This window comes from Bemisia tabaci, chromosome 6 (assembly GCF_918797505.1).
Source record: "Bemisia tabaci chromosome 6, PGI_BMITA_v3".
Classification (NCBI taxonomy): Eukaryota; Metazoa; Arthropoda; class Insecta; order Hemiptera; family Aleyrodidae; genus Bemisia; species Bemisia tabaci.
This window is the reverse complement of record NC_092798.1, coordinates 27,514,544-27,535,359: the sequence shown is the minus strand read 5'-3', so window position 1 is coordinate 27,535,359 and position 20,816 is coordinate 27,514,544. Positions and strand designations below refer to the sequence as shown.

Genomic DNA, 20,816 nt, shown 5'->3' with positions numbered 1-20,816 from the left:
GGCACCCGAGAAGCTTAAGGACTTAATAAAAGTCGGCATTAATTATTTGAAACCTCGTTAAGCTGCGTGAGTCTGACCCTGTTTCCCGCACCTCCCCCCCGCCCCCGGGCCGTTCCCCATTTGCAGAGCTTTGAGGATCCGGGGAGACCGTCGAACAAGCCTAGACTGGGTCTCACGGTGATAATTTCATTTATCCGACAGGATAAGATCAGAAAATTACCTTCAACAGTTTACTGTCTTAATTCAATGATACTAATCCGCGCGCTTGGCCCAGCGCTGAAATTGGCTGCGATGAAGGGGGCGTGGCTGAATCTCACTTGCAGAAATTTGAATGCTTTCATTTTTTGGTAGCCCCAATTTGAACTCTATGCTTGTGAACAAGATGGATATTGGACTATGCATCTACTAGATGTGTCCGTTTTACACCTACACTGGAAAAAAAACACATTGGATCTAGAGTCCAGACTCTTGAAAACATTGACAAGAAAAAGGACCCTTGATTCAATCAGATTTAAGCTTAATCAAAAGGAAATCCGCTCAAATTAAGAGGCTTGGTTCTTGATTTAAGCAAAAATCCGATTGAATCAAGAGTATTTTTTCTTGTCGATGTTTTTAAGAGTCTGGACGCTAGATCCACAGTGTTTTTTTCTTAGTGTAATTTTCATGTATTGTTTCACACCAATAATCTTTACTTTCTATACCAACTTCAATATGAAATTCCATTTCCAATTCATTCTGGTAGTACCGCAACATTTGGGTCAGTAACCTAATTCATTGGGATTTTACCACAATTAATCGGATGTACCGGTCGAAACTCTAGAAATGCTACGGACGAATTTCATAAAATATTGCAAGTTTCCTTTGCTTACAGTTTTATGGATAGAGATATGAAGACTTATAAATAAACGACGATCCTCGCATTCAACTTCAGCTGCAAATTAAAAATTTTGGAGGTAGTGCAAACATGCATAAAAAGCATTTTATGTAAGTACCTCTGTTTGCGCCACTCCCATTGAAATTGAGTCTTAATTTATATACGAATGAAGCACATCGCACAACTCGCGTATGCTAGGACGAAACGTCCACTCATTGTAACACCACACAGGGAGCCAGTGAATTATCACACTTATCTGATTTAATTAAACAGTTAATCTTTCTTAACGATACTGGACCTAAAATTTTAATTGTATATCGGGAGTTATAGCTTGTGCCGAAGGATAGGTAAATCCCACAGAACAATGAACTATCACGGAGATAAAAAGAACCAGAGTGAGGGTAGAAACTTCAATAATATTAGTTTTATGCGGGAAAATATTTTATCAATTCGGCCCCTTTTCAAATACACAATTGGAAACCCTTCACGATGTATCCCTTATTTATCGAGCTTGGTTAATCTACAATTGCGTCATTACCATCGCCATCTCTCTTTCTCTACACAGTTCACAACTCTGATACTTCGGAATCATTGCTGATTACTGCATTTATTATTTTATAATTTTGTTCGGTTAGAAATTAAACTAAAGAGTTGCATGGATTGAGCAGAATCCAGCATGAATTCAGACCGTGGTCGTTGTTATAACTCACACAGCTCATTTCGTAAATGCCATATATGGTTTAAATTTTGATGCAGGCGTATTTACGGAGGGTTTTTATGATTTTTTTTTGTGTAAAAAGAAATGGGAAATGCCGAATAAAAAAAGGTATCCGTATAAAATTTTTAAGCCTCTTACTATACTTGACTAGAAAAAAAAACCCTCGATCCAAAATAATCAAGTTGAATTTTCAGTTTTTTAAAGGTCAAGTTGGACTATTTCCGTAGAATTGCCCATGAGCGTTTCGCTTTGACCAGCGACCGCACTTTTGTTTAGCGCAATGCGTGAAGTATTCCTGCAGTTTCGTAGGCGCTCCGCGGCGACCGCTGCGGCAGGCGGACGCCGGCGGCTGTCTCAGGTGTTTACCATCTGAAGTTTTCCCAATTTGTAAGAGAACGAGACATATTAGGAAACCGTAAGTGCGCAGAAATTGACTCTGTTTCAAACAAAACAGCCGTAAGAAGCATTATTCCGCCAGAGAATCAATGCTCTAGCAATACTTTTGAGTAAAATGCCGCCTTTTTCTGTCAATTTCTAACCTGAGAATGTGTTTGTTATGTGTCCAAAGCGCTACCACGAAAGCATGCAGAAGATAGCGCTTACGGCTGTCTTGCCTAAAACTAGCCTAACATAATAATGTAAAATACCCCTTTAACAAAGTTAAAATATAATTCGGCGATTTTAATCACCCAATCATTTTCTGAGAGTCTCCGATGATTGGTGGTAATATGACAAAAGACGGAGGCTTCTTTCAATAGATTTTTTCTCTGAGACACTACAGAGTCCATGCATTTTCTAAAAAAAACTTCATTTTTGGACTTTCGGCTCTCATCGTCATCACGGCAGAGATGTAGGTGATCGAACACCGAGAAGCTGCCATCAACCGTTGATCGGCGACAGCGGCGATTCGTTCGTATGGTCCCCAGGCCGCTTCATAATTCAGTTTCCCTCGCGCTTGTGACGCCAGATTCGCATGACGCGGACAGCGGACATGGCCTCCTCGTGACGAGTGGTTAATTTGGGGTGACATCCTCCCCTCCTCGCCCCCTCGGGGGGCTCGGCCGTCCCGCACCCCGCCCGGAGTCGTGTTGCAAGCAGCAAGTTACCAGCCGACTGATACGGGCTCATTGGAAACATTTGTACAACCGTGCTTGCTCTTCAACCACAGAGACGTACGACACGGTGCAGACGAGCCCCCCCCCCCCCCCACTACCGGCCCTTTTGACTTCGCGACCTATAGTCGAGCACGATTTCCCTCATTTTTCCTTCCGCTCGACGTTGCCGAAATGCACGGTTATCACTGCAAATGAAGAGTCGCTGCAGACTGATTTAGTGACTACGTCATTCGATAGATCGATGTGTTTGCTGGTTGATTATGAAGAAAACAATATTGTCTATAGATGGCTGTAGATTCCTAAAAAATTTGAACAAAGGAATAGAAGCCACAAACCCCCCCCCCCCCCCCAAAAAAAAGAGAACAATAATCTCAATATTTTCTTCTTCTTCTTCTTCTTCTTCTTTTTCCTCTTCTTGTTAATTTAGTGGTTTTTAATCCAGTAGAGAAGGCTACAGCCATCTAGAGATATTTATTATAATTTTTTAGGAGCAGGAATTATTAGGTGTAGGTTAGGAGTATTTGTGGTGGTTGTTTTGAAGAAAATATGGGTAGGATCTAGAAGACCAACACCACTTTCACATCCTGAGACCCTTCAATTTCTTATTTCTCTTTCTCCGTGTTATTTTAGTGGCTTTTACTCCGGTAGAGGAGCCTACACTTTTACAGCCATCAGAGAACCTCAACTTTTTTGAAATTCTAGACTCTTGATCCGAGAGATTGTTTTCCTATGGATATAATTAAATACATCTCTCAGTGCTTGACATCGAGGAACTTATGGATTACTGTACGCCAAAATTTCGATATCCTTATAAATCTGTATTTTTATTAATTTAATTTTCAATCTGAATGGATATTGGGCAGTTTAAGGCAGTTCCAAGTATTTAATCCGCTCAATCTGGCAAGAGTGTCATAGTTAGATGCGGGGGGCGACAAACTGGCGCGGCGTCCGTGAGCCGTGGCTCAAAGCCAGTTTCCCCGGCCCCTCTCAAAATAAACAATCAATATTATTTTAGGTACGATTAACTTCACTCCTCTTTGTTAATTAATGATGAAACAATATCCACCGTAAATGCGTCAGCTCCTGCCTTGCCGCTGCCGGCAAATAGATACGGCACTAGCGTCAGGGATTGTGATTTTTCAATTGTCCCTCGACCTGCTTCATGCCGCCTGATTGTTTCTCGTCCATGGATTAACTCGAAGTTCCAACTTGCTTCATCGCGATCTGAACACATCAGTTTTGCGATTTATCTACTGATCTGCCATTTAAAGCTATGAGTAAGGATCGATAGACAGGGAGTTCGCAACGAACACTTTAATGATCGATTCTTTACGATAGCTTCAAATTGGGAAATATCGATAATCGATTATTGACGCTACGCCACTGCTGGACGTGGGAAGCCTTCATTGTTATTACCGAACATCCAGTCGGAAAATGAGGGAAAAATCTCAGTGATGCATTTTGATAATGAGAATCGCAAATCACGAACACTTGATTGCAACGTTTCGGAGGTTCACCGTTTCCACCAAAAATCTAGTTGGGTTAATAATAAAGGAGGAAGAAAGTGAGAAACGCATCTATGATGAGAGTCGTAAAACACGTATCTCTATAGGCTGATTAAGTAACTACATCATTCGACATATATGTTATCGAACTCAGTGGTTCAAATCAAATCAAATAATATATAACCTCTTGTTTAAATTCTGAGTGAGTTAATTGTGATATCCATTACACTTTAATCCTTCCTTGACGGGGCATGAAGCGATCGAGGACTCATTAAACACGAAACATTTATAGAGTGAAAGAAACACTTGGACGCATTACACCACCATATGACGCGAAGGGCGCAAATCAAAGACCAGGTTATGTGTTTATTTACGATTGGGCCATGACGTACTGACGTAGCCACTAAATCAGCCTATCGTGGCATAATTTAAAATATCCGCTGTTATTTCATTTGTTCAGGATTCGTTCTTTTTGTAAGGATCAAACGTTATACTTTTCAAAATTTTAACAAATAGAATATTCTATAGAAGGAGGGAAAAGTGATGGTTCCAAGATGGAGAGAAACCTGCCTAGTCCTTAATCAATATACGTATACTTTGCGACTTTCACGATGACGCACTTAACGGTCCGCGGGAATGCAGCAAGAATTACTGAAATTTCCTGAGTTACAGCAATCTCCGCTGAGTTCTAGGAGACTGTAATTACGCTAAAGGAAATTTACGAATATATTAAACTCATGGGCGGCAAGTCTTTACGTAGGCTAGGCAGCTAGTCTGCTGAGCTGGTGGCAAGTTTTGCAAATTGGTGTATTGCACCGTTTTGCCGCGATTTAAATACATCATGACTATCGATTCTGAGTGTGCCTCGATAAACATAGATTGTTTTATATACATTTTAACGAACAAATGCGTACAGCAACTGAAAACTATAATAATCTCTGAGGATTTGACGATATCGCGGAATATAGACTGTTTTTGTCTAAGAAAATGAAAGCAGACACTGATGGCAGGCCCGGTTTCGTCAAAAACGTAGTCTGCCTCCATTTGAGCCTAGGCCGAAACAGATCGTGAACGTCGAAATATTTTTCTCTTGAAGATTGATGTTATTCGCTATTTACATTAGTTGTGTTCTTAAGAGACTTCGAGTAGAAATCTAATGGTGAAAATTATGAGAAAGGTCTACGTACAGGCTGATAAAGGGGAGGGGGAGACATGCCCCCTCCCCGTTCGCCCGAAAAAAAGGAGGAAGAAAAAGGGAAGAAAGGAGGAAGGAAGAGAGGAGAGGAAAAGGAAGGACGCTTTTATTTGGTAATCATGAATGACAAAATTGACTCAAAAAACTGTGTATTAGATGCTTTAGAATTTCAAAAATTTTCTCTGGGAGTCCCCCGGATCCACCCCCCTTCCCCGTTCGAAGTGTGCGTATCCGCCTATAGGCTAAAGTTACCATCATCTTCCTCTTTGAAATTTCAATCATGGTTTCAATTGTAGATTTGCTACTTTATATAATTTTTTCCATTTTTATAATTGCAGGTTGGAAAGCCGGAGGACAGCTTTGTATTTTCCACCGAAGATTCTCGGCAATGGAGTTCGCTGTCTCTCGAGGTCGTCCTAGAACCCCAATATTTTAGCAATCGAGGAATTTTAGAGCTTAAATGTACAGCACTAGTGACTACTTTGTACAGAAACACAACGCAAGTGCAGCTCAAATCAAGTATATCGGAGCCAATACCAGAACGAGGTAAAGTATTCATCCTCGCACTTTTACCCATAATGTTCCAGATTGAGTGTTGAGCGCGGAAAGGGCATTTCTTCGTTGCGATATTTTGGCTACGAGAGGTTAAAGTCGAATTAGTGATAAGAAATGTGCCGTTCTCTAGACCTAAGAGCGTACAACCTGATCGCAACATTACCTAAAACGATTCGAGTTTTCATAAAAATCTGATTGTGAAATTTCTGTCCGAAAAGTTGATGTTTGCGTATGATCAGAGGAAAAATCAACAAAATTTTCATATAAAAATGCCCAATAATTTCTCAGTGAAAGTCAAATTTGCGAACGGAAATTTTGCAGCGTTGAAAAGTGCTTACGTTCTTTTGGCTGAAGGGCGGAGACTTCATGACCCCAAATCATTAGGTACACGCAGAAAGTATGTTTAGCCGATTTTATTTGGTTATATTAACGTCTCTAATTCTTTGAAATTTGGCAACTATGGTTTCCATACGTCGTTAGAACGAGCCCGATTTACGGCTCCTGCAGAAATATCCGAGAGGAAGCGGGAGCGACTCTCAGAACTGAATAAATCCCTGGAAGTTACGATATTCAAAATTAAACTCGGTAGCATCTTGGAGTTCATTTTTCCCTTTCAGGCAGTCTTTTTAACATAGCATCGCGCATCGAAGCGAATTGAGTGTGGAGAAATCTAGGCCGACCTTGGCAGTTGTTTGTTCCAAAAAGCCTGGGCAACTCTGATCGGGCTCTGTAAGTTTCTGCAGCAACGAAACGTGGAAAATGAAACTCTCTTGAGCCTGGACTCGATTCAGAGACGAACGAAGCAAAGGGAATAAAGAGAGGTGTGCTCGCGGATCATATCGACGGCGTAGGTAAGTCCGCAATCACATATTTCGTTCGCGGTGTCTGAAAACCTTCGCTCTATATTATTTTTTTTAAAGGAGAACAATTAATTGACATCATTGCCTCAAGTTTATTCAGAATTTTCTTCGCACAGAGCAGAAAAATCATGGCAGTTTTAAAGAATTGCCGTTGAGTAGTTTTCCGTTTAAAAAGTCTACGACGCGACGTCGCAAACCGAGTTATGTGATTGCCGACTTACGCCGTCGATATATGCTACTCACTGCAATATTGTGTATATGCTTCGGTTACATTATTATCGACAAGCAGTCGATCGTCTTATTAAAGTACCTAGCTAATTAACAATAAGTAACTAACGAACAAAAAAAAAGCGGAAAAAAGGAAAACGAGTCATCGGCTAATTACTAATTCTGTCAATTGACATGAAATCACGTTTTTGACGCGTTTCTTACAATGTGTCAGTTGTGCTGGTCATAGAATCGTGTTTTGATGCTTAAATCTTTTAGATTAGCTGAAATAATAAGATCCGTTCAGCTAAAGGTTGGTATTTTTCAGTATTAGGAAAATTAATCTACTTTTAGAAAAAATTTAAAGCAATGAGACTCAGGATAATGCGCTCCTGCCCTCCTCTTTTGTCTAGCCATGTAACAAATCCATTTCATAGTCCAATTACGTCAAAACTAACGACTCAATCGCTATTGAGCCCATTTAAGCACCCCCCCCCTCCCCCGGCCGTACTTTTGAAGCATCGATTGAAAATTTTTAAGTATTTCCTTAGCCGTTTTGTACATAAATTGTTTTAAGGTAAAGTATGCAACGCAGTTTCTACATTCAACCCAGTAGTCCACCGATCGCTCTACCCATTATTTTTGAAACCATTTTACAGAACTTAAGCCATCTTCGTGTTTACATCAATCTGCAGCGAAAACACTTTATTCACCCATATTTTTGAAACATATCGAAAAACAGGAAGAACAGCAAGAACATTTATAAAACATATTGAAAAACAGGATAAACAGAGAGAAAATTCAAATAATATTTACTGCACTGCTGTCATCCTCTTGAAATAAGAGAATATCCGATATTCCACAAACAGCAGAAAACATTTTTAATCACGGTTTGACGCTCTCAGTATACCACCGCACCGAGTTCTGATGTTACGTAAATTTTAGTTCTTATTATTTTGTGATTTGTTTTACACTCTTTCCAAAACAAAGGTCAGTGCTCATATTGGTGAAAAATTTGCTTTGAAAGTCCTATGATTTTCTTTTGATGTAGGTAGTTAAGCAGCACTAAACTGATGGCATACGATATAGATCTTTAATCCTGAGAAGTGAGTAGGGTTTCTAAAATTAACATAGAAAAAGGTTCCAGTTCAATATTGTAGCCTTAAAATTCTCTTAATATCAGTTTGCATGGTATTTTAAGTTGTTAGCTGTAAGATAAACTATTTTTTATTAAAACATAAGTGGGTTAAATTTTAGGATTGTGCTCCGGAACAAACTTCTCCGGCCTGTCAAAAAGGCTCTGCAAACTGTATTCAAAGGCTGCCATGCATTGAAAACTACGGCCCGCAAAATCAGTATTTGAAGATGATTATGCTGCGAGAATCATCGATGATAGTTTCTAACAGTTCAGATCCTTATCGGAATTGAAAATTCTGAAACATCCTTGCATGATTTTATATTCATACATAATGTAATTAATACGGGACAATTTTACACGAGTCTATCAATGAACTCGTAAAAATTAATGACGGATTATGATATTTGCTCACTCAGAAAGTTATGCTTTCAAGTGAAATAAAGCGAAACAAAAGACATCACTCAGAATATATTGAATTGAAAAAATGCGGGGCAATTAAGTGGCATAACTGTTATGGTCAAACAAAATAAAGCAATAAAACAGATGAATGCACACAATTAGAGCATAGCTTAAAATAATCTGAGCCCACTAATTTACTAATTTGTTTGTGAACAGTAATGGTACATGCATCAGAGCCGCTCCAAACGCACTCTCTGGTGCTCTGCGACGCCGAAACGCCACAGTGCCGGTACTCTGACCTCCCACAGCCGTCATCGAATGATTCAGTGTCAAAAAGAAATAACCAAATATTTTGATTGAAATACAGTACAATAATGTGCGTGTCTCTTTATATCATCCTCCCGTTATTTGCGAATTTTTTTTCTGGGAGGTACAGCACTTCTGTTTTTGAGCAACCCCCGTTTGATCATTGGGAGCCTAAGGTATCAGTGGCCTTCAACGTGTGCAAAGAAATAGTCAATATATCGGCACAATCATTATTCTACACGGTTCAATTGAAATCAGGTCCTTTCAAGACGCACTTCATTCGACAGCTGCACGAGGCCTCAATTCAGACTATATCAAAATCTCATCACAACAAACTGAACGAGGTTGTCATCAGTGACCATGTAAAAAATATGATTTTCATTGTTGAGGACATCGATGAGTTGTTAAGTTTCATATTTGACACTATTGCGAACGAAAACCCTTCAGGCTCCAGCCATGCCAGGATGTCAAGACTGGAGAACGATGAAAGACAGTTGTCGGGAGCACTACCTCACTACTGCGTAAAGATCAACGAACATCTCTTGCGATCCAGCGAGAAGAGGTGTGACGAACAGGTTAACATTACAACCGATGATCTCAAGGACGGCTCAATCCTATCGGATCATGTGTTCAACACAACCCGGGGATTCCACGGCCATAAAGTCTGGAATTCCAAAAATTACCTAGTCTTTATGTTGGAGAGTACTGATTTTGAGCAAAATTGCGACAACCAACCCCGGCACGAACCGCGACTACCACATTACCAGTGGGCTACGAAGATGGCCGATCGTCATTTTCGCGTGGATGTGGCAGAAAGTCTGATGCTTTGCTTCAAATTGTTTTGGAGATTTTTTAAAGGTCAAAGAACAGTGATTTGTCATCCCGAGGGCTGCCAAAAATACGACCCATTTTTGGAAAACCTCATTTCAAACATAGGGGAAGCTGGGGGGACTTTTTTTGACTTCTCTTGGTCTAATATGCATGGAAAACCTGTAAGAATAAGTGAAGGTATAGCTTTCGTTAACGAGCCTCAGAACCCCGGCCTCGGCTACTCTCATGACCTCGAGGATGAATTAGAATCAGCATTTTTATTCCATGTTATTGATATCTTCACCCATTCTGTGAACAGCACCCTAGACTTAGGTTTTTCTACCCTCCTCGAGTATCACAAATCTTCATGCTATTCGTTTGAACAGGGCTTGAAATTTGACATAGATTTACAAATGGTTCCCACTAGAATTAATTCTGATGGGGTCGATAACTCTCAATTCGACTTTTCTGTTAGCATCGATACCGGAGCTGTGTGCATAGTTGTCCCGCATAGCGGTTTTATATCTCAGGGTCTCGTAATTTTCAAGTGCTTCTCACCATAGGTTTGAGTATTTATCTTGATCACAATCATCCTATTTATATTGAGTCAGTTGATTTTCCAGTACAGTCAATACGAAATATTTCGTGGTTTCTACTCAGAAGCAGAGATTGATCATTACAAAAGCACCTCATCTATTTTGACTGTTTATGCATACTTCATCTGTGGTAGTCCGGCATCTCTACTTCTAGGGTATCTCTTCACGGGTAAAGTCCTATTCTTCATCTTCAGTTTCTCTGCACTCATAATCTCTACAGTTTATTTGAGTGGCATGACAACGCTCCTTAGTGAGAGAGTCCCGGGTGCAGAAATCGACTCCTTAAAGATGTTGGAGGAGTCTGAGATTTTCATTCAAACGAACGCAGTTGTCGACGTAGTGAGTATTCAAAATGCCTTCGACCGGCAAAACTTATCTAAGGCATTGAAAGCAAAGTTGGTCAACTCTCTGGAATTTTATACTGAAATGGCGATAGCCGACATGGTGGATAGCAATTTCTCTCTCCTTAATTCTTTTGCGGTATATGAAGATCGGTCTTTAGTAATTAGGGCTCATATCAGCGATGATATGTTAGAAAAGATGGAGGATAATATACGCTCAGTAGCTACAACGGATGCCTTTTTTGTGCACTTGCCTACCTCTTCTACTCCGAGAGAAAGTGTATTCGTGCAACACTCGGTGACAGTGGAACAATATGAGTATCACCTCGTTAAAGAGTGTCTGATGACGTACCCATTCATGCTTTCATTTGATAAAAAGTCATTCTTCTTTGATAAACTGAACCAAATAATTGCTCGGTATTTAGAAAGTGGACTCTCTAGGAGATTCTTCGATAAATGTAATGTTTCTACTAATGTGTGGTTCGATTTTTCACGTTTGACAACAGTTGTGATTTGCAGTGCATGCATTGTTTTTAATTTTTGTTTCTTTTTTGTTTTAATTCTTTTAAATTAGTTCAAATACCCAATGATTGTTTTTAATTTTGAACAGAAAAATAAGTGAAACTCGTGTGAATAAAAATAAACAAGTGTTGAGACCTAAGAAGATAAGCTTTTGTTAGCATCATATTTTAAACCTACTATCATTGTCTTTTAACGCGAGAATGATGCAGCACGGTGAAAGCATTCGGTGTTTGATCACTGAACCCATCTTACTGGGGAGAGAATTTGACATTGTATTGCTCTCAATTAAATTAAGATTAAAGCAATCTAAGAATTAAAGTAAACCTATTTCAGGGTTTAATTTTAGGAGATGTGGGCCTAACCGCCTTATTTGAAATATGTGTCATCATGGCCCCTAAGAGAATCTGCAAATTACAAAATATCTTCAGAACTGCAGATATACACCCTAGCTTCATCGCATAGTGCGTTGGGAGGAATGAAACGTTTTGGGAATTTTTCGAGAATACTAGGTCATCTAAAATAGTATTAAACCTATTAACTAAAAACCTAAAAACTATTAAAACTATTAACTTATGGTCTATGAAACCTCGGGTTTGCATGCGACCAATTTTGCTGATTTTCCGGGAAAATGGAGGGGGGGGGGATGAAGCCACTCCTTGAAAATTAGTCTAGCTACGCTTATGCTCAACTCTTAATTTCAAAACAGTACCTGTCTTATTCATTACAAGGTTGTTAGATATAGAGGTGGTCCCTACAGCTACGCGTTATCATAAGGTAAAATTGACAGCTCAAAATAGAGCTCAAGGTAAGGGCAATCATGTGCGTATACCTATGATATTCGATTTGCCTCTCAAACAAGATTACGGGTCGGAGCTGAGGAGTCCTTAAATTAAGGGTTTTAATCCTGCCCCGAAACGACCGGAGCATTATGGCCAAGGGGTAATTAATATAACGGAGAGGGGTAGGATAATGGGAAGGCTCTTTTCAGGGTTGGATTAGCTGGGGTTGACAGTTTCAGGAGGTCCGAGGTGCTTTTCAAATTAGTGTCGGAGGTTATATTGGTGGTGGCAATTCGCTTCAAAATGGCGGAAAGCGCGTAAAAACAATGATCCCTCGCAGCGAAAAGAAACCCGCGATGAACTTTGAACACGGGAATAACAGCTCTGTGAGAATTCGGCGGACCTCCATATGAACTCCAGTTAGCGAGGGAAGGGGACGGGAAATAAAAGATAATTTTCTCGTCCTCTTAATTTTCAAAGAGTCTTTTTCCTTCCCGCCATTAAAAATGTTGGTTTACTTCATCATAACTTAGCCGAGTGCCCGGAGATGGGCCTTGAGAGAGCCGGGATAAACGTGACTAACTCATCAAAAATGAGACCCATAATTTTCTTAATGAAAAAGTTGTTAAAAACAAGCGTAGTTGTGGGTGATTCATTTTAATATCCTCTTTTGTATTCTATTAAAGTCGTTACCTTTTTTCCTGTGCAAGGGTTCAGTTAATTTGTTTATTATGAATATTAAAGGGTAAAAAGGTGAGGAAAAAGGAATTCCGGGTTGCACCCATAAACCTTTATCATTTCCTCTTTTCTCGCCAAGCTCGAATGTTACTGTGAAGTTATAAAGCTTCAGAAGCTATTGCGCTATCGAGCAAAACCTGTTCGTATGCTTTTGTGACTTTCGAAAATTATTCCTCAAAATCTCATTCTATTCTCTGATCTTCTTTTAAATCAATCAAAAACTACTTGCAAACATTTGTTAGCCTCTTTGCATGGTATTTTTACTAAGTAAACTCTTAAATTAGAGGAAATCGTCAGTGCTATGCAATGGGGAATTTTTTCTTGCGTCTATCAAGAATTTTGGTTTCTGAGGTTTCCGACTATTATATTTTTTTATTTATTAATTTTTTTTTTAAAACAAGCGGTCTTAGATATAGTTGATTAATGTGTAAAAGTCATTGAAGGGTAACCCATGAGTGACATTTTTAATACATGATGTTTTCTTTCTCCAATCCCTTGTTTTCTCATCCTCCCTCTTTATACCCGGCTCTCCATCTTTACTCTCTGTTGAGTAATATACATGCTAAAACAACGTTGGAACAATATGATAATTATATTTCTTTATGGTTTATTTAAAAATTTTCATTATTTAGTCAATTATTTTACTAGCATTTAAATATAATACATCAGATCTAGTCATATTGGCGAGAAAAATACAATTAAATAGGTTAGGAGATGAGTAAATATGAAGATTTTTTTTTTCAAAGTAGTGAGAAAGCTAGAAGAATATGCTCATGCAGAGTCACCTGAAAGTTTCAAAACCTTTTAACCCTCTTTTTGTTGATCATTTATCTTGTCGGAGTTGTCTCATTTCAGAGAATGAGCTAAGTGCATAGCTGCGCCCTTGCTTACTTGTGATCAGCACACTACCTGATTTTAGTCTCTCAATGTGAAGAAACCACGTCAAATTTATTTCCTCCCGAGAAAAATAAAACTAACGAGATCCGGGTGTGATAAGGGCATGATGAAAATAGACAAGGCAGCATCCAACGGAGATCGAGATTTGCGGGATCGGTAGACTTCTGACACGCCAGAGCAAACGTGATGAGGGATAACCGTAGCGCTTGATTACATGACGGCAGCGCATGGATGCCGACTTGAACATTGTTTAGCTTGATGGAAAATCCACTGGTTTTCTTTCAGCAAGTTGTCCCTTCCGGAGACAATATATTTTCAAGAACTGCTATCCTTTTGCAGTGTCTACGTAACTTATGGAAATCAACGCTCAGCGAGCTGTTGAAACTGATAGACAAAGCTAGAGACAAAGAATACAAAAGGAAGTACTATTGGTGGAAACGGGTAGGGACAAAAGAGTTAGGTAATAGATTGACTAACAGCAACCCACGAGAGACCTTATAGATAATCCACCATTTATCCCCTTCGTCTATAAGAACCACCCATTTCAACCAATAGAATAGCTCCATACTCCCTATATCTTCTTTGTCTATAGCTTAGTCTAACAATTTCAACAATCAGCCCGCAGATTCGCCTAGTGATTACTGACAACAATGAAATTGACCAATTGGCTTAGCAATAATCCTACCCTAATTTACAAAAACTCGTTTGGGAAAGTGCTCACTCTGACCAGAGACGGATTTTCCTACTTGCCGCCCCTTCTCATTCGTTTTGAAACATCAATAAAAACAATCAAGTGAACGTGCCAGCGGGGGAGGGGTGCATAAGATGTGTTTACTCGTGCTGGACACATTTTTTGGGGAAAGCCCTGTCAACGCTATACTAGCAAAAGGTCACGGATCTTTGCGCGAAAGTCAAGTTTCGTAAACCTATTTCTAATGGACAAGGCCTTCCATTCATAAGAAATGAATGAAAAAATTATGAAAGAACAAACACAAAATTTAGTTTAATGATTTTAACTTCCGCCGCCGCGCCGACCGCACCGTGTTTGGCGCAATGCGTGAAGTATTCACGCAGTCTTGTAGGCGCTATGCGGTTCACGCTGAACGCACTGTGTTTGGCGCAATGCGTGAAGTATTCATGCAGTCTTGTAGGCGCTTTCCGTTTCACGCTGACCACAATAATCGCACTGTGTTTGATGCAATGCGTGAAGTATTCCTGCAGTCTTGTAGGCGCTAATATGTGTTACATGCCGATTGCCGCGCCAAGGGCTTCTCCTTTTCATCTCAAGTCCTCGTCATCATTTCTCCCTAAGTCGCGCCGTTCTAGGCCAAATTGTGTGTTTGGTTTCTCTCTTAACTCGACTAATTAAAGGTGCTGTCTCTTGTATCACCGAAAGACGACAAAATTAGAAATTACTATACTCTCAGGAAATGAGAGATTTTGTAGCCTTTTCTCGTTTGTAATTTTTTTTTCTAAATCCGATTTTTTTAATGCCTGTATTTAAAAAAATTGCAAAATTTGCCGCCCCCTAGATTTGCCGCCATGGGCCGCGGCCCATGTGGCGACCCCCTTAATCCGGCCCAGACTCTGACGTTTAGGGACCGTTCATAAATTATGTAACCCACCGTTCGAGGAGAGCGTTACGTTAGGTATTTTGGTCGTACGTACTAAAGGATAAGGTCCTACGTCACAAAATCTTTACGAGAGGTTGAGGGGAAAGGAGGAGTCGAAAATGCCGAAAAAATGCGTTACGTAATTCAAAAGATCTCAAATGTCCTACCCGAACCGAAAGCGTCTCCTAGACGATAGAGTACACCATTAAGGCCCTAGAAAACCCAAAAACAGCGTTCGAAGTTTTGTTTTGGCGTAAGATTGCATTTACACGGAAAAAAAAAAATTGCTGATTCAACAATTCATTACTACAAACAGTGAGTGCAATGTTTCAACGCAGATTTTACAACAAAAAAATGCTACTTTAACCCTAGTCTGCCTGAGCCTCTGAACCAACGAGAAAGCCTGATCGGGGTCAATTTGACCCCAGCTGAAAATCAATTAGTTAGCTATGTTTTTTTCATGTTTTTAGTTAATATCAGTGCACTAACCTTACAGGCCTTAACCATAAAGCATATCTGAGTTTTAAAAAACACGGCGCAGGGTATGCAACCATTTCATCATACACATGTTGCCCTGTTGTTCTCAGCATGAGAAAAAAAAATCATAAGGCTACTAAATACTGAAAACGAAAAAAATCTGAAAAATTTTGCTTGTTTTATAAGTTTCTGAAAAAAATTAAAAAGAAAAAAAATGAATACACCCTCAAAGTAAGCTTTTGTGATGCTAAATGTTAAAATATATGTTATAAGGATATCTGACCCCGCTCAGACTTTCTAGGGGTACTCGTAAATTTTTTGATCTCTCATGCACATTTCCCCCCCCCCCCTTCAAAATCGTATTCCTAGATGTTTTTGTAGGGCTATCTGTGAAGGACAAAAAATTTCGTGCATACCACGAGAAATGGCGAAGAGTTGAAACTCCCGTGGGGTCAATCTGACCCCACTCAGGCAGACTAGGGTTAACCACATTGTAAACTAATTTAACCACGGGGGTGGTTAAATTAGCATTTTTTTGTTGTAAAATCTGCGTTGAAACATTGCACTCACTGTTTTTAGCAATGAATTGTTGAATCAGCAATTCTTTTTTTTCCGTGTAAATACAGGTGCATGGTGGATCCGGTCCGAAGCAAGTGAATAATCCGCTGATTTAGCCTTCGACTCGGTGACTATGCAATCAGTGCGACTTGGGTGTCCTGCCGAATTATTTGTTCCGGTCTTCTGCATAGAAACCGGAGAATCTTGGGGTAACTTGTGTGGTTAGACGTCATCTGGTAACATCGTTGCGAGCTCCGCGTCTTGCGATGATGATAAATTGCGCGTTTCCGGCGTATCATCGCCGTTCGCACGTCGCTGCGCATTAAAATCTGCATCACTTCCATCAACGCAAGTCATGGGTATGGGGCAATGGGGCATTGATTCCCCGTGGGTGAGGTGGCAGGGTTGACGAATGTAACAAATCATTTTTAACCCTTCGTAAAGAGAATTTCATTCGCGGGTTAGTCGATGATTTCGACGTATTTCACCGGAATCGCGTTTCACGTTGCCTGAATTCCGCTCAAGCGATGGCGATTTTGAAAATTGGCATTACTGTTTTTCCTCCATTAAACTCCATTAAAAATATCGATTTAGGTAAGGCAAGCTTCCTCGCCAAGATGCACGGAAAAAAATTGCTGATTCAGCAATTCAATTGCTAAAAACATGTTGGCAATGTTTGCAAATGTCATGCAAAACATGGCAATGTTTCAACGCAGATTTTACAACAAAAAAATGCTACTTTAACCACATTGTAAACTAATTTAACCACGGGGGTGGTTAAAGTAGCATTTTTTTGTTGTAAAATCTGCGTTGAAACATTGTACTCACTGTTTTTAGCAATTGAATTGTTGAATCAGCATTTTTTTTTCCGTGTGCATTTAAATGGAGGAAAAAGTGTTGAAAACATTCGAGAATCGCCACTGCTCTTAAGTATTATTTTTTTTCGTATATCCTCACGTTTCAAGCTTGTCAAGCTTGCGGAAATCATTGTCCTTGTCATTAATAATGTCGGTATTTCCTGTTTTCTTTTATTCCTAACATCGCAGGAACAGGACATCGGAGGAAATTGAGGAATACAACAGTTTCTGCTCTCCCCTCGTTTTATATATTATTCGTGATTTTTTCAATGAAATAACCAAAAAAGATATCGCAATCATGAATGTAAATGAGCGAGAACTCAGTAAACTTTTTAAAATTTACAAAAATATTAGGGAAACGTTTGGAAAGAATATTCGAAATTGGGTATCAAAAATGAAAAAGGAGTCAAGAGAATAATATGAACAAACTCGCACATTTCTAGAAAATCTTATTCAACTTATGACCAATGGAAAATTTTGAAAATCCGCAATCATTGTGTTTTTCATGAGCATCGGCTGCGCAATCGTATTCGACGGGGCGCAATGGACCTAAATCCCGCATCTTCCCAGGTCCTCGCCGAAAATTCGGAGAATTGGAAACAAGAGGAGTTTAAAAGTTGTTAACAGCGCGCGCAGCATACGGAATCGGCGACACATGTTCGAGGGTTCCCCGATTCCAATTCCGAGGGCCAAGGAGGAAATAAAAGTGAATAGGTAGCGCTAATATCATCAGCCAGTCGCCGCCGAGCAGGGCCGGGGGGGGGGGGGGCGGGGCTGCACCAGCGCGGCGGGCGGCGGGCGGGCGAAGCATAATTTGTTTGTGGATGTGATCTGCATGTCAAACAAAGACCTGCTCCGAAATGCAGGGGACAAAACCCTGCCAAACATCCCGAAACTTTCAACAGCAATTATGCACCGCGCTGTAATGATTTAATTTCGTTTTTAATCTTGTCGCGCTGGCAAAGTAAATTTCATTTATGCCCGTATCGAGAACAATACGCGGCCAACTTAAAGCAGAACGAATGTAATTCCGCGAATCATTTTTCAAACGGCTGCGGACCTCCCGGGCGTTGACAGGCTCCGTTGTCAAATCCATGGGAGGGATTCGGGTTCCGCGGCGGAAACCCTCTCGGAAAAGCTCGTTCTCTACGTGTAGAGACAGCGTTGCTACCGGTAGAAAGGAGACTCCTGCCCGGGAACGACAGTTCCTGCATAAAGTGTCATGATGCTCACGACGTCGGCAGAAAAGAATATTATTCCCCATGAATTAGACATAAAAATGCAAAAATGAAAGAGTAAGAATGATATAAAGGGAGGTCGGATTTTGTTAATTCTATTTTTTTCGCTCTTGTAAGCTCCGATGTGAACCTGTTGAGGACGAGGCTAGCGGCAACTCTAGGAGCTTATCATGTCGTATGATTCTTCTTTGCTTTCTCTGCGTTGCAGTGCCTTGCAGCCATAGATTTGATGCCTGAATTTTTTGCCTAGTTGTGGAAAATTGCATTCAAGTGAGTTTAAAGCCGTTTGAAAATAACCATTCGGAAAAAGCGCACAAGTCCAACTGGTGAGAAAAGATTGCATATACTTTCTAATCTTTCTGACCACACCATAAACCACACAATCGACACGATGAATAAAACCTTACTTGTGCCAGTACAATTTTTATACAAACAATATATCTGTCGAGTTAAGTTCCATAAGTTTACTTATCAAATTATCTACATAAAATATGCTCCATGTGAAATATACTGCGAGCTATTGAGCTCTTCTTTTGCGCAAGCATGTATCACATTTAGTCGGAAAACCTCTTAAAGGAAACTATTATCATTATTACTAATGTTTTATGCCGGATTTTCACTCAAGTTTTTAAAATGACGGGAGGGATGCGGGGTTGTGTCCTTTCACATACGTTAAACTGTTGTCACCAGTCGAAAACGCCTTCAGTTGCGCGCGATGCCTCACCGCTCACACCAGAGTTAATATAGTTGTATCACCAATTGCCATGTAGGAGCCTCCGCTTTTCAAGCATTTACGAAAAAAATTGACACGCATTATGTCAGAAAAACCTCTCTGGAAACTGTTAGCGTTATTTATGTTATTTCGACAGCAATAATTTTAAGCCTCGGCATTGTAAAACTTACAATTTGCTTTCGAAATTACACTCGTAATCCCATAACTACTAAGCATCATATGTTTTTGGTTTGATCATTCATTTTCGACGATGTTTGTAAATAATAGTATTATGTAGGCATCATGCACTGTGGTTTTAAAAATACAATTTTAAGTTTTTATGGTCCTGAAGATATCTTATCTCGAGAACGGTTACACATCTGTATATTTCCAAAATACTGATTTCTGAGATGTTGCTCCCCATAATTCTTACAATTATTTCTTCAATCAACGATTGAATGGTCTTTACCCTCACTCAAAATCCAATTTGAGCAGAAAAAATTGTAATTCTTTCGGAAGGGTTTTAACTTAGAGAAAAATTTGAGGCAAGACGGTTATTCCTCTTTTCGGAGCTATTACAGGGTTTGAAAGTATCTGAGAAGAATAAAATTTACACTCTTTGACTGACGCGAAAATGTTGCCAGTAGCTTGAGTGTGTTCTTATAGAGGAAATAAAATTGACGGATCCATTTTCGGCCTTTTCCAGTTTGTTTAAACGTAAAAAAGGTTCCGCGAGGAAACAATAAAGAATAAATATTAACTGGGAAATGAGTTTCTTGGGGTCTGCATAAATATTTATCCCTCTTTCAAAAGCGAAGGATGTGTGAGTGATGAACGAGGCTCAAAGCCGCCATTCAGGGGCAGTAACTTACTCGTTTTTTACATCATAACACTACAAAAAAGGAGCTGTATCACATGTATAATCTGGCAACATAAGATACGCGAACGAGGATAAGGCACTAGATTAGAAACACCATTCAAAGTATAAGATAGAAGTGACCTTCTGTTGAACAACCTTCTGGATTAGGCCATAAAGCCGAATCATATTTTTTAAAATTTTCAAAAAAAGTATACAGTGAAAATCAAATTGGGATCAATAGTGGCAGCGAAAAAAGGCCATGTTTGTGATTTTAGTGTTTGAACGTGTAAAAATATTAAATTGAATCAAGATTTAAGAGGCAAAACATATCTAAATTTTTGAAATACCACACAAAAGAAATAAATAAAAACTCGAACTAAAAAATGATAAGAGTATAAAACACTCTTATCTTAAACGCTTGTGATGAGTGCAGTAATCAGTTTAGATGACCGTTTTAGACCAAGGGAAAAAATGATGACCAACTGTAGGATCTTTCGTGATTTGCCGTTTTTTAGTCAATTACTTACCTCCTTCATGCATTGCATGCTACCCGTTTCCAACAAAAGGATGGCTCCGTTTTTCCTATATTTCTTTTCCTATAGCTTTGTCTACCAATTTTAATAACCACCCCGAAGAGATCTAAACGGCCTGTCAATCGGGGTTTCCTTATTTCCTAAATGATTCAAATAAAACTTATAAATACTGAATAATAAACCTAAGAAAAAGTATCTCAGCCTGAATTGAACCGCGTTTAACAGAAAGGAACCAAGCCACATTAGCTGTTGCAAAATTTAATGGGGCAATTTAATTTCTTACGAGAGAACGTTCGTGCAGATTCATTGGAAAATTTTGAGGAATTTGCTTCGTACAATGGAGAGAATCCACTGAAATTTGCACGAAAATCCGCACAATCGTTTTCATGTAAAAAATTAAATTGCCAATTAAAG

At 39.5% G+C, this 20,816-nt stretch overlaps 1 protein-coding gene across 1 annotated transcript in view; it reads left to right on the top strand.

The window, feature by feature from the left end:
- The window catches only part of LOC109033622 (uncharacterized), a 248,803-nt gene that overhangs the window by 200,033 nt on the left and 27,954 nt on the right, over positions 1-20,816 (top strand). Inside the window, exon 6 of the mRNA XM_019046321.2 lies at positions 5,746-5,953. Within this exon, the coding sequence (XP_018901866.2) occupies positions 5,746-5,953 (208 nt within the window). The remainder of the gene's footprint in view (positions 1-5,745; positions 5,954-20,816) is intronic.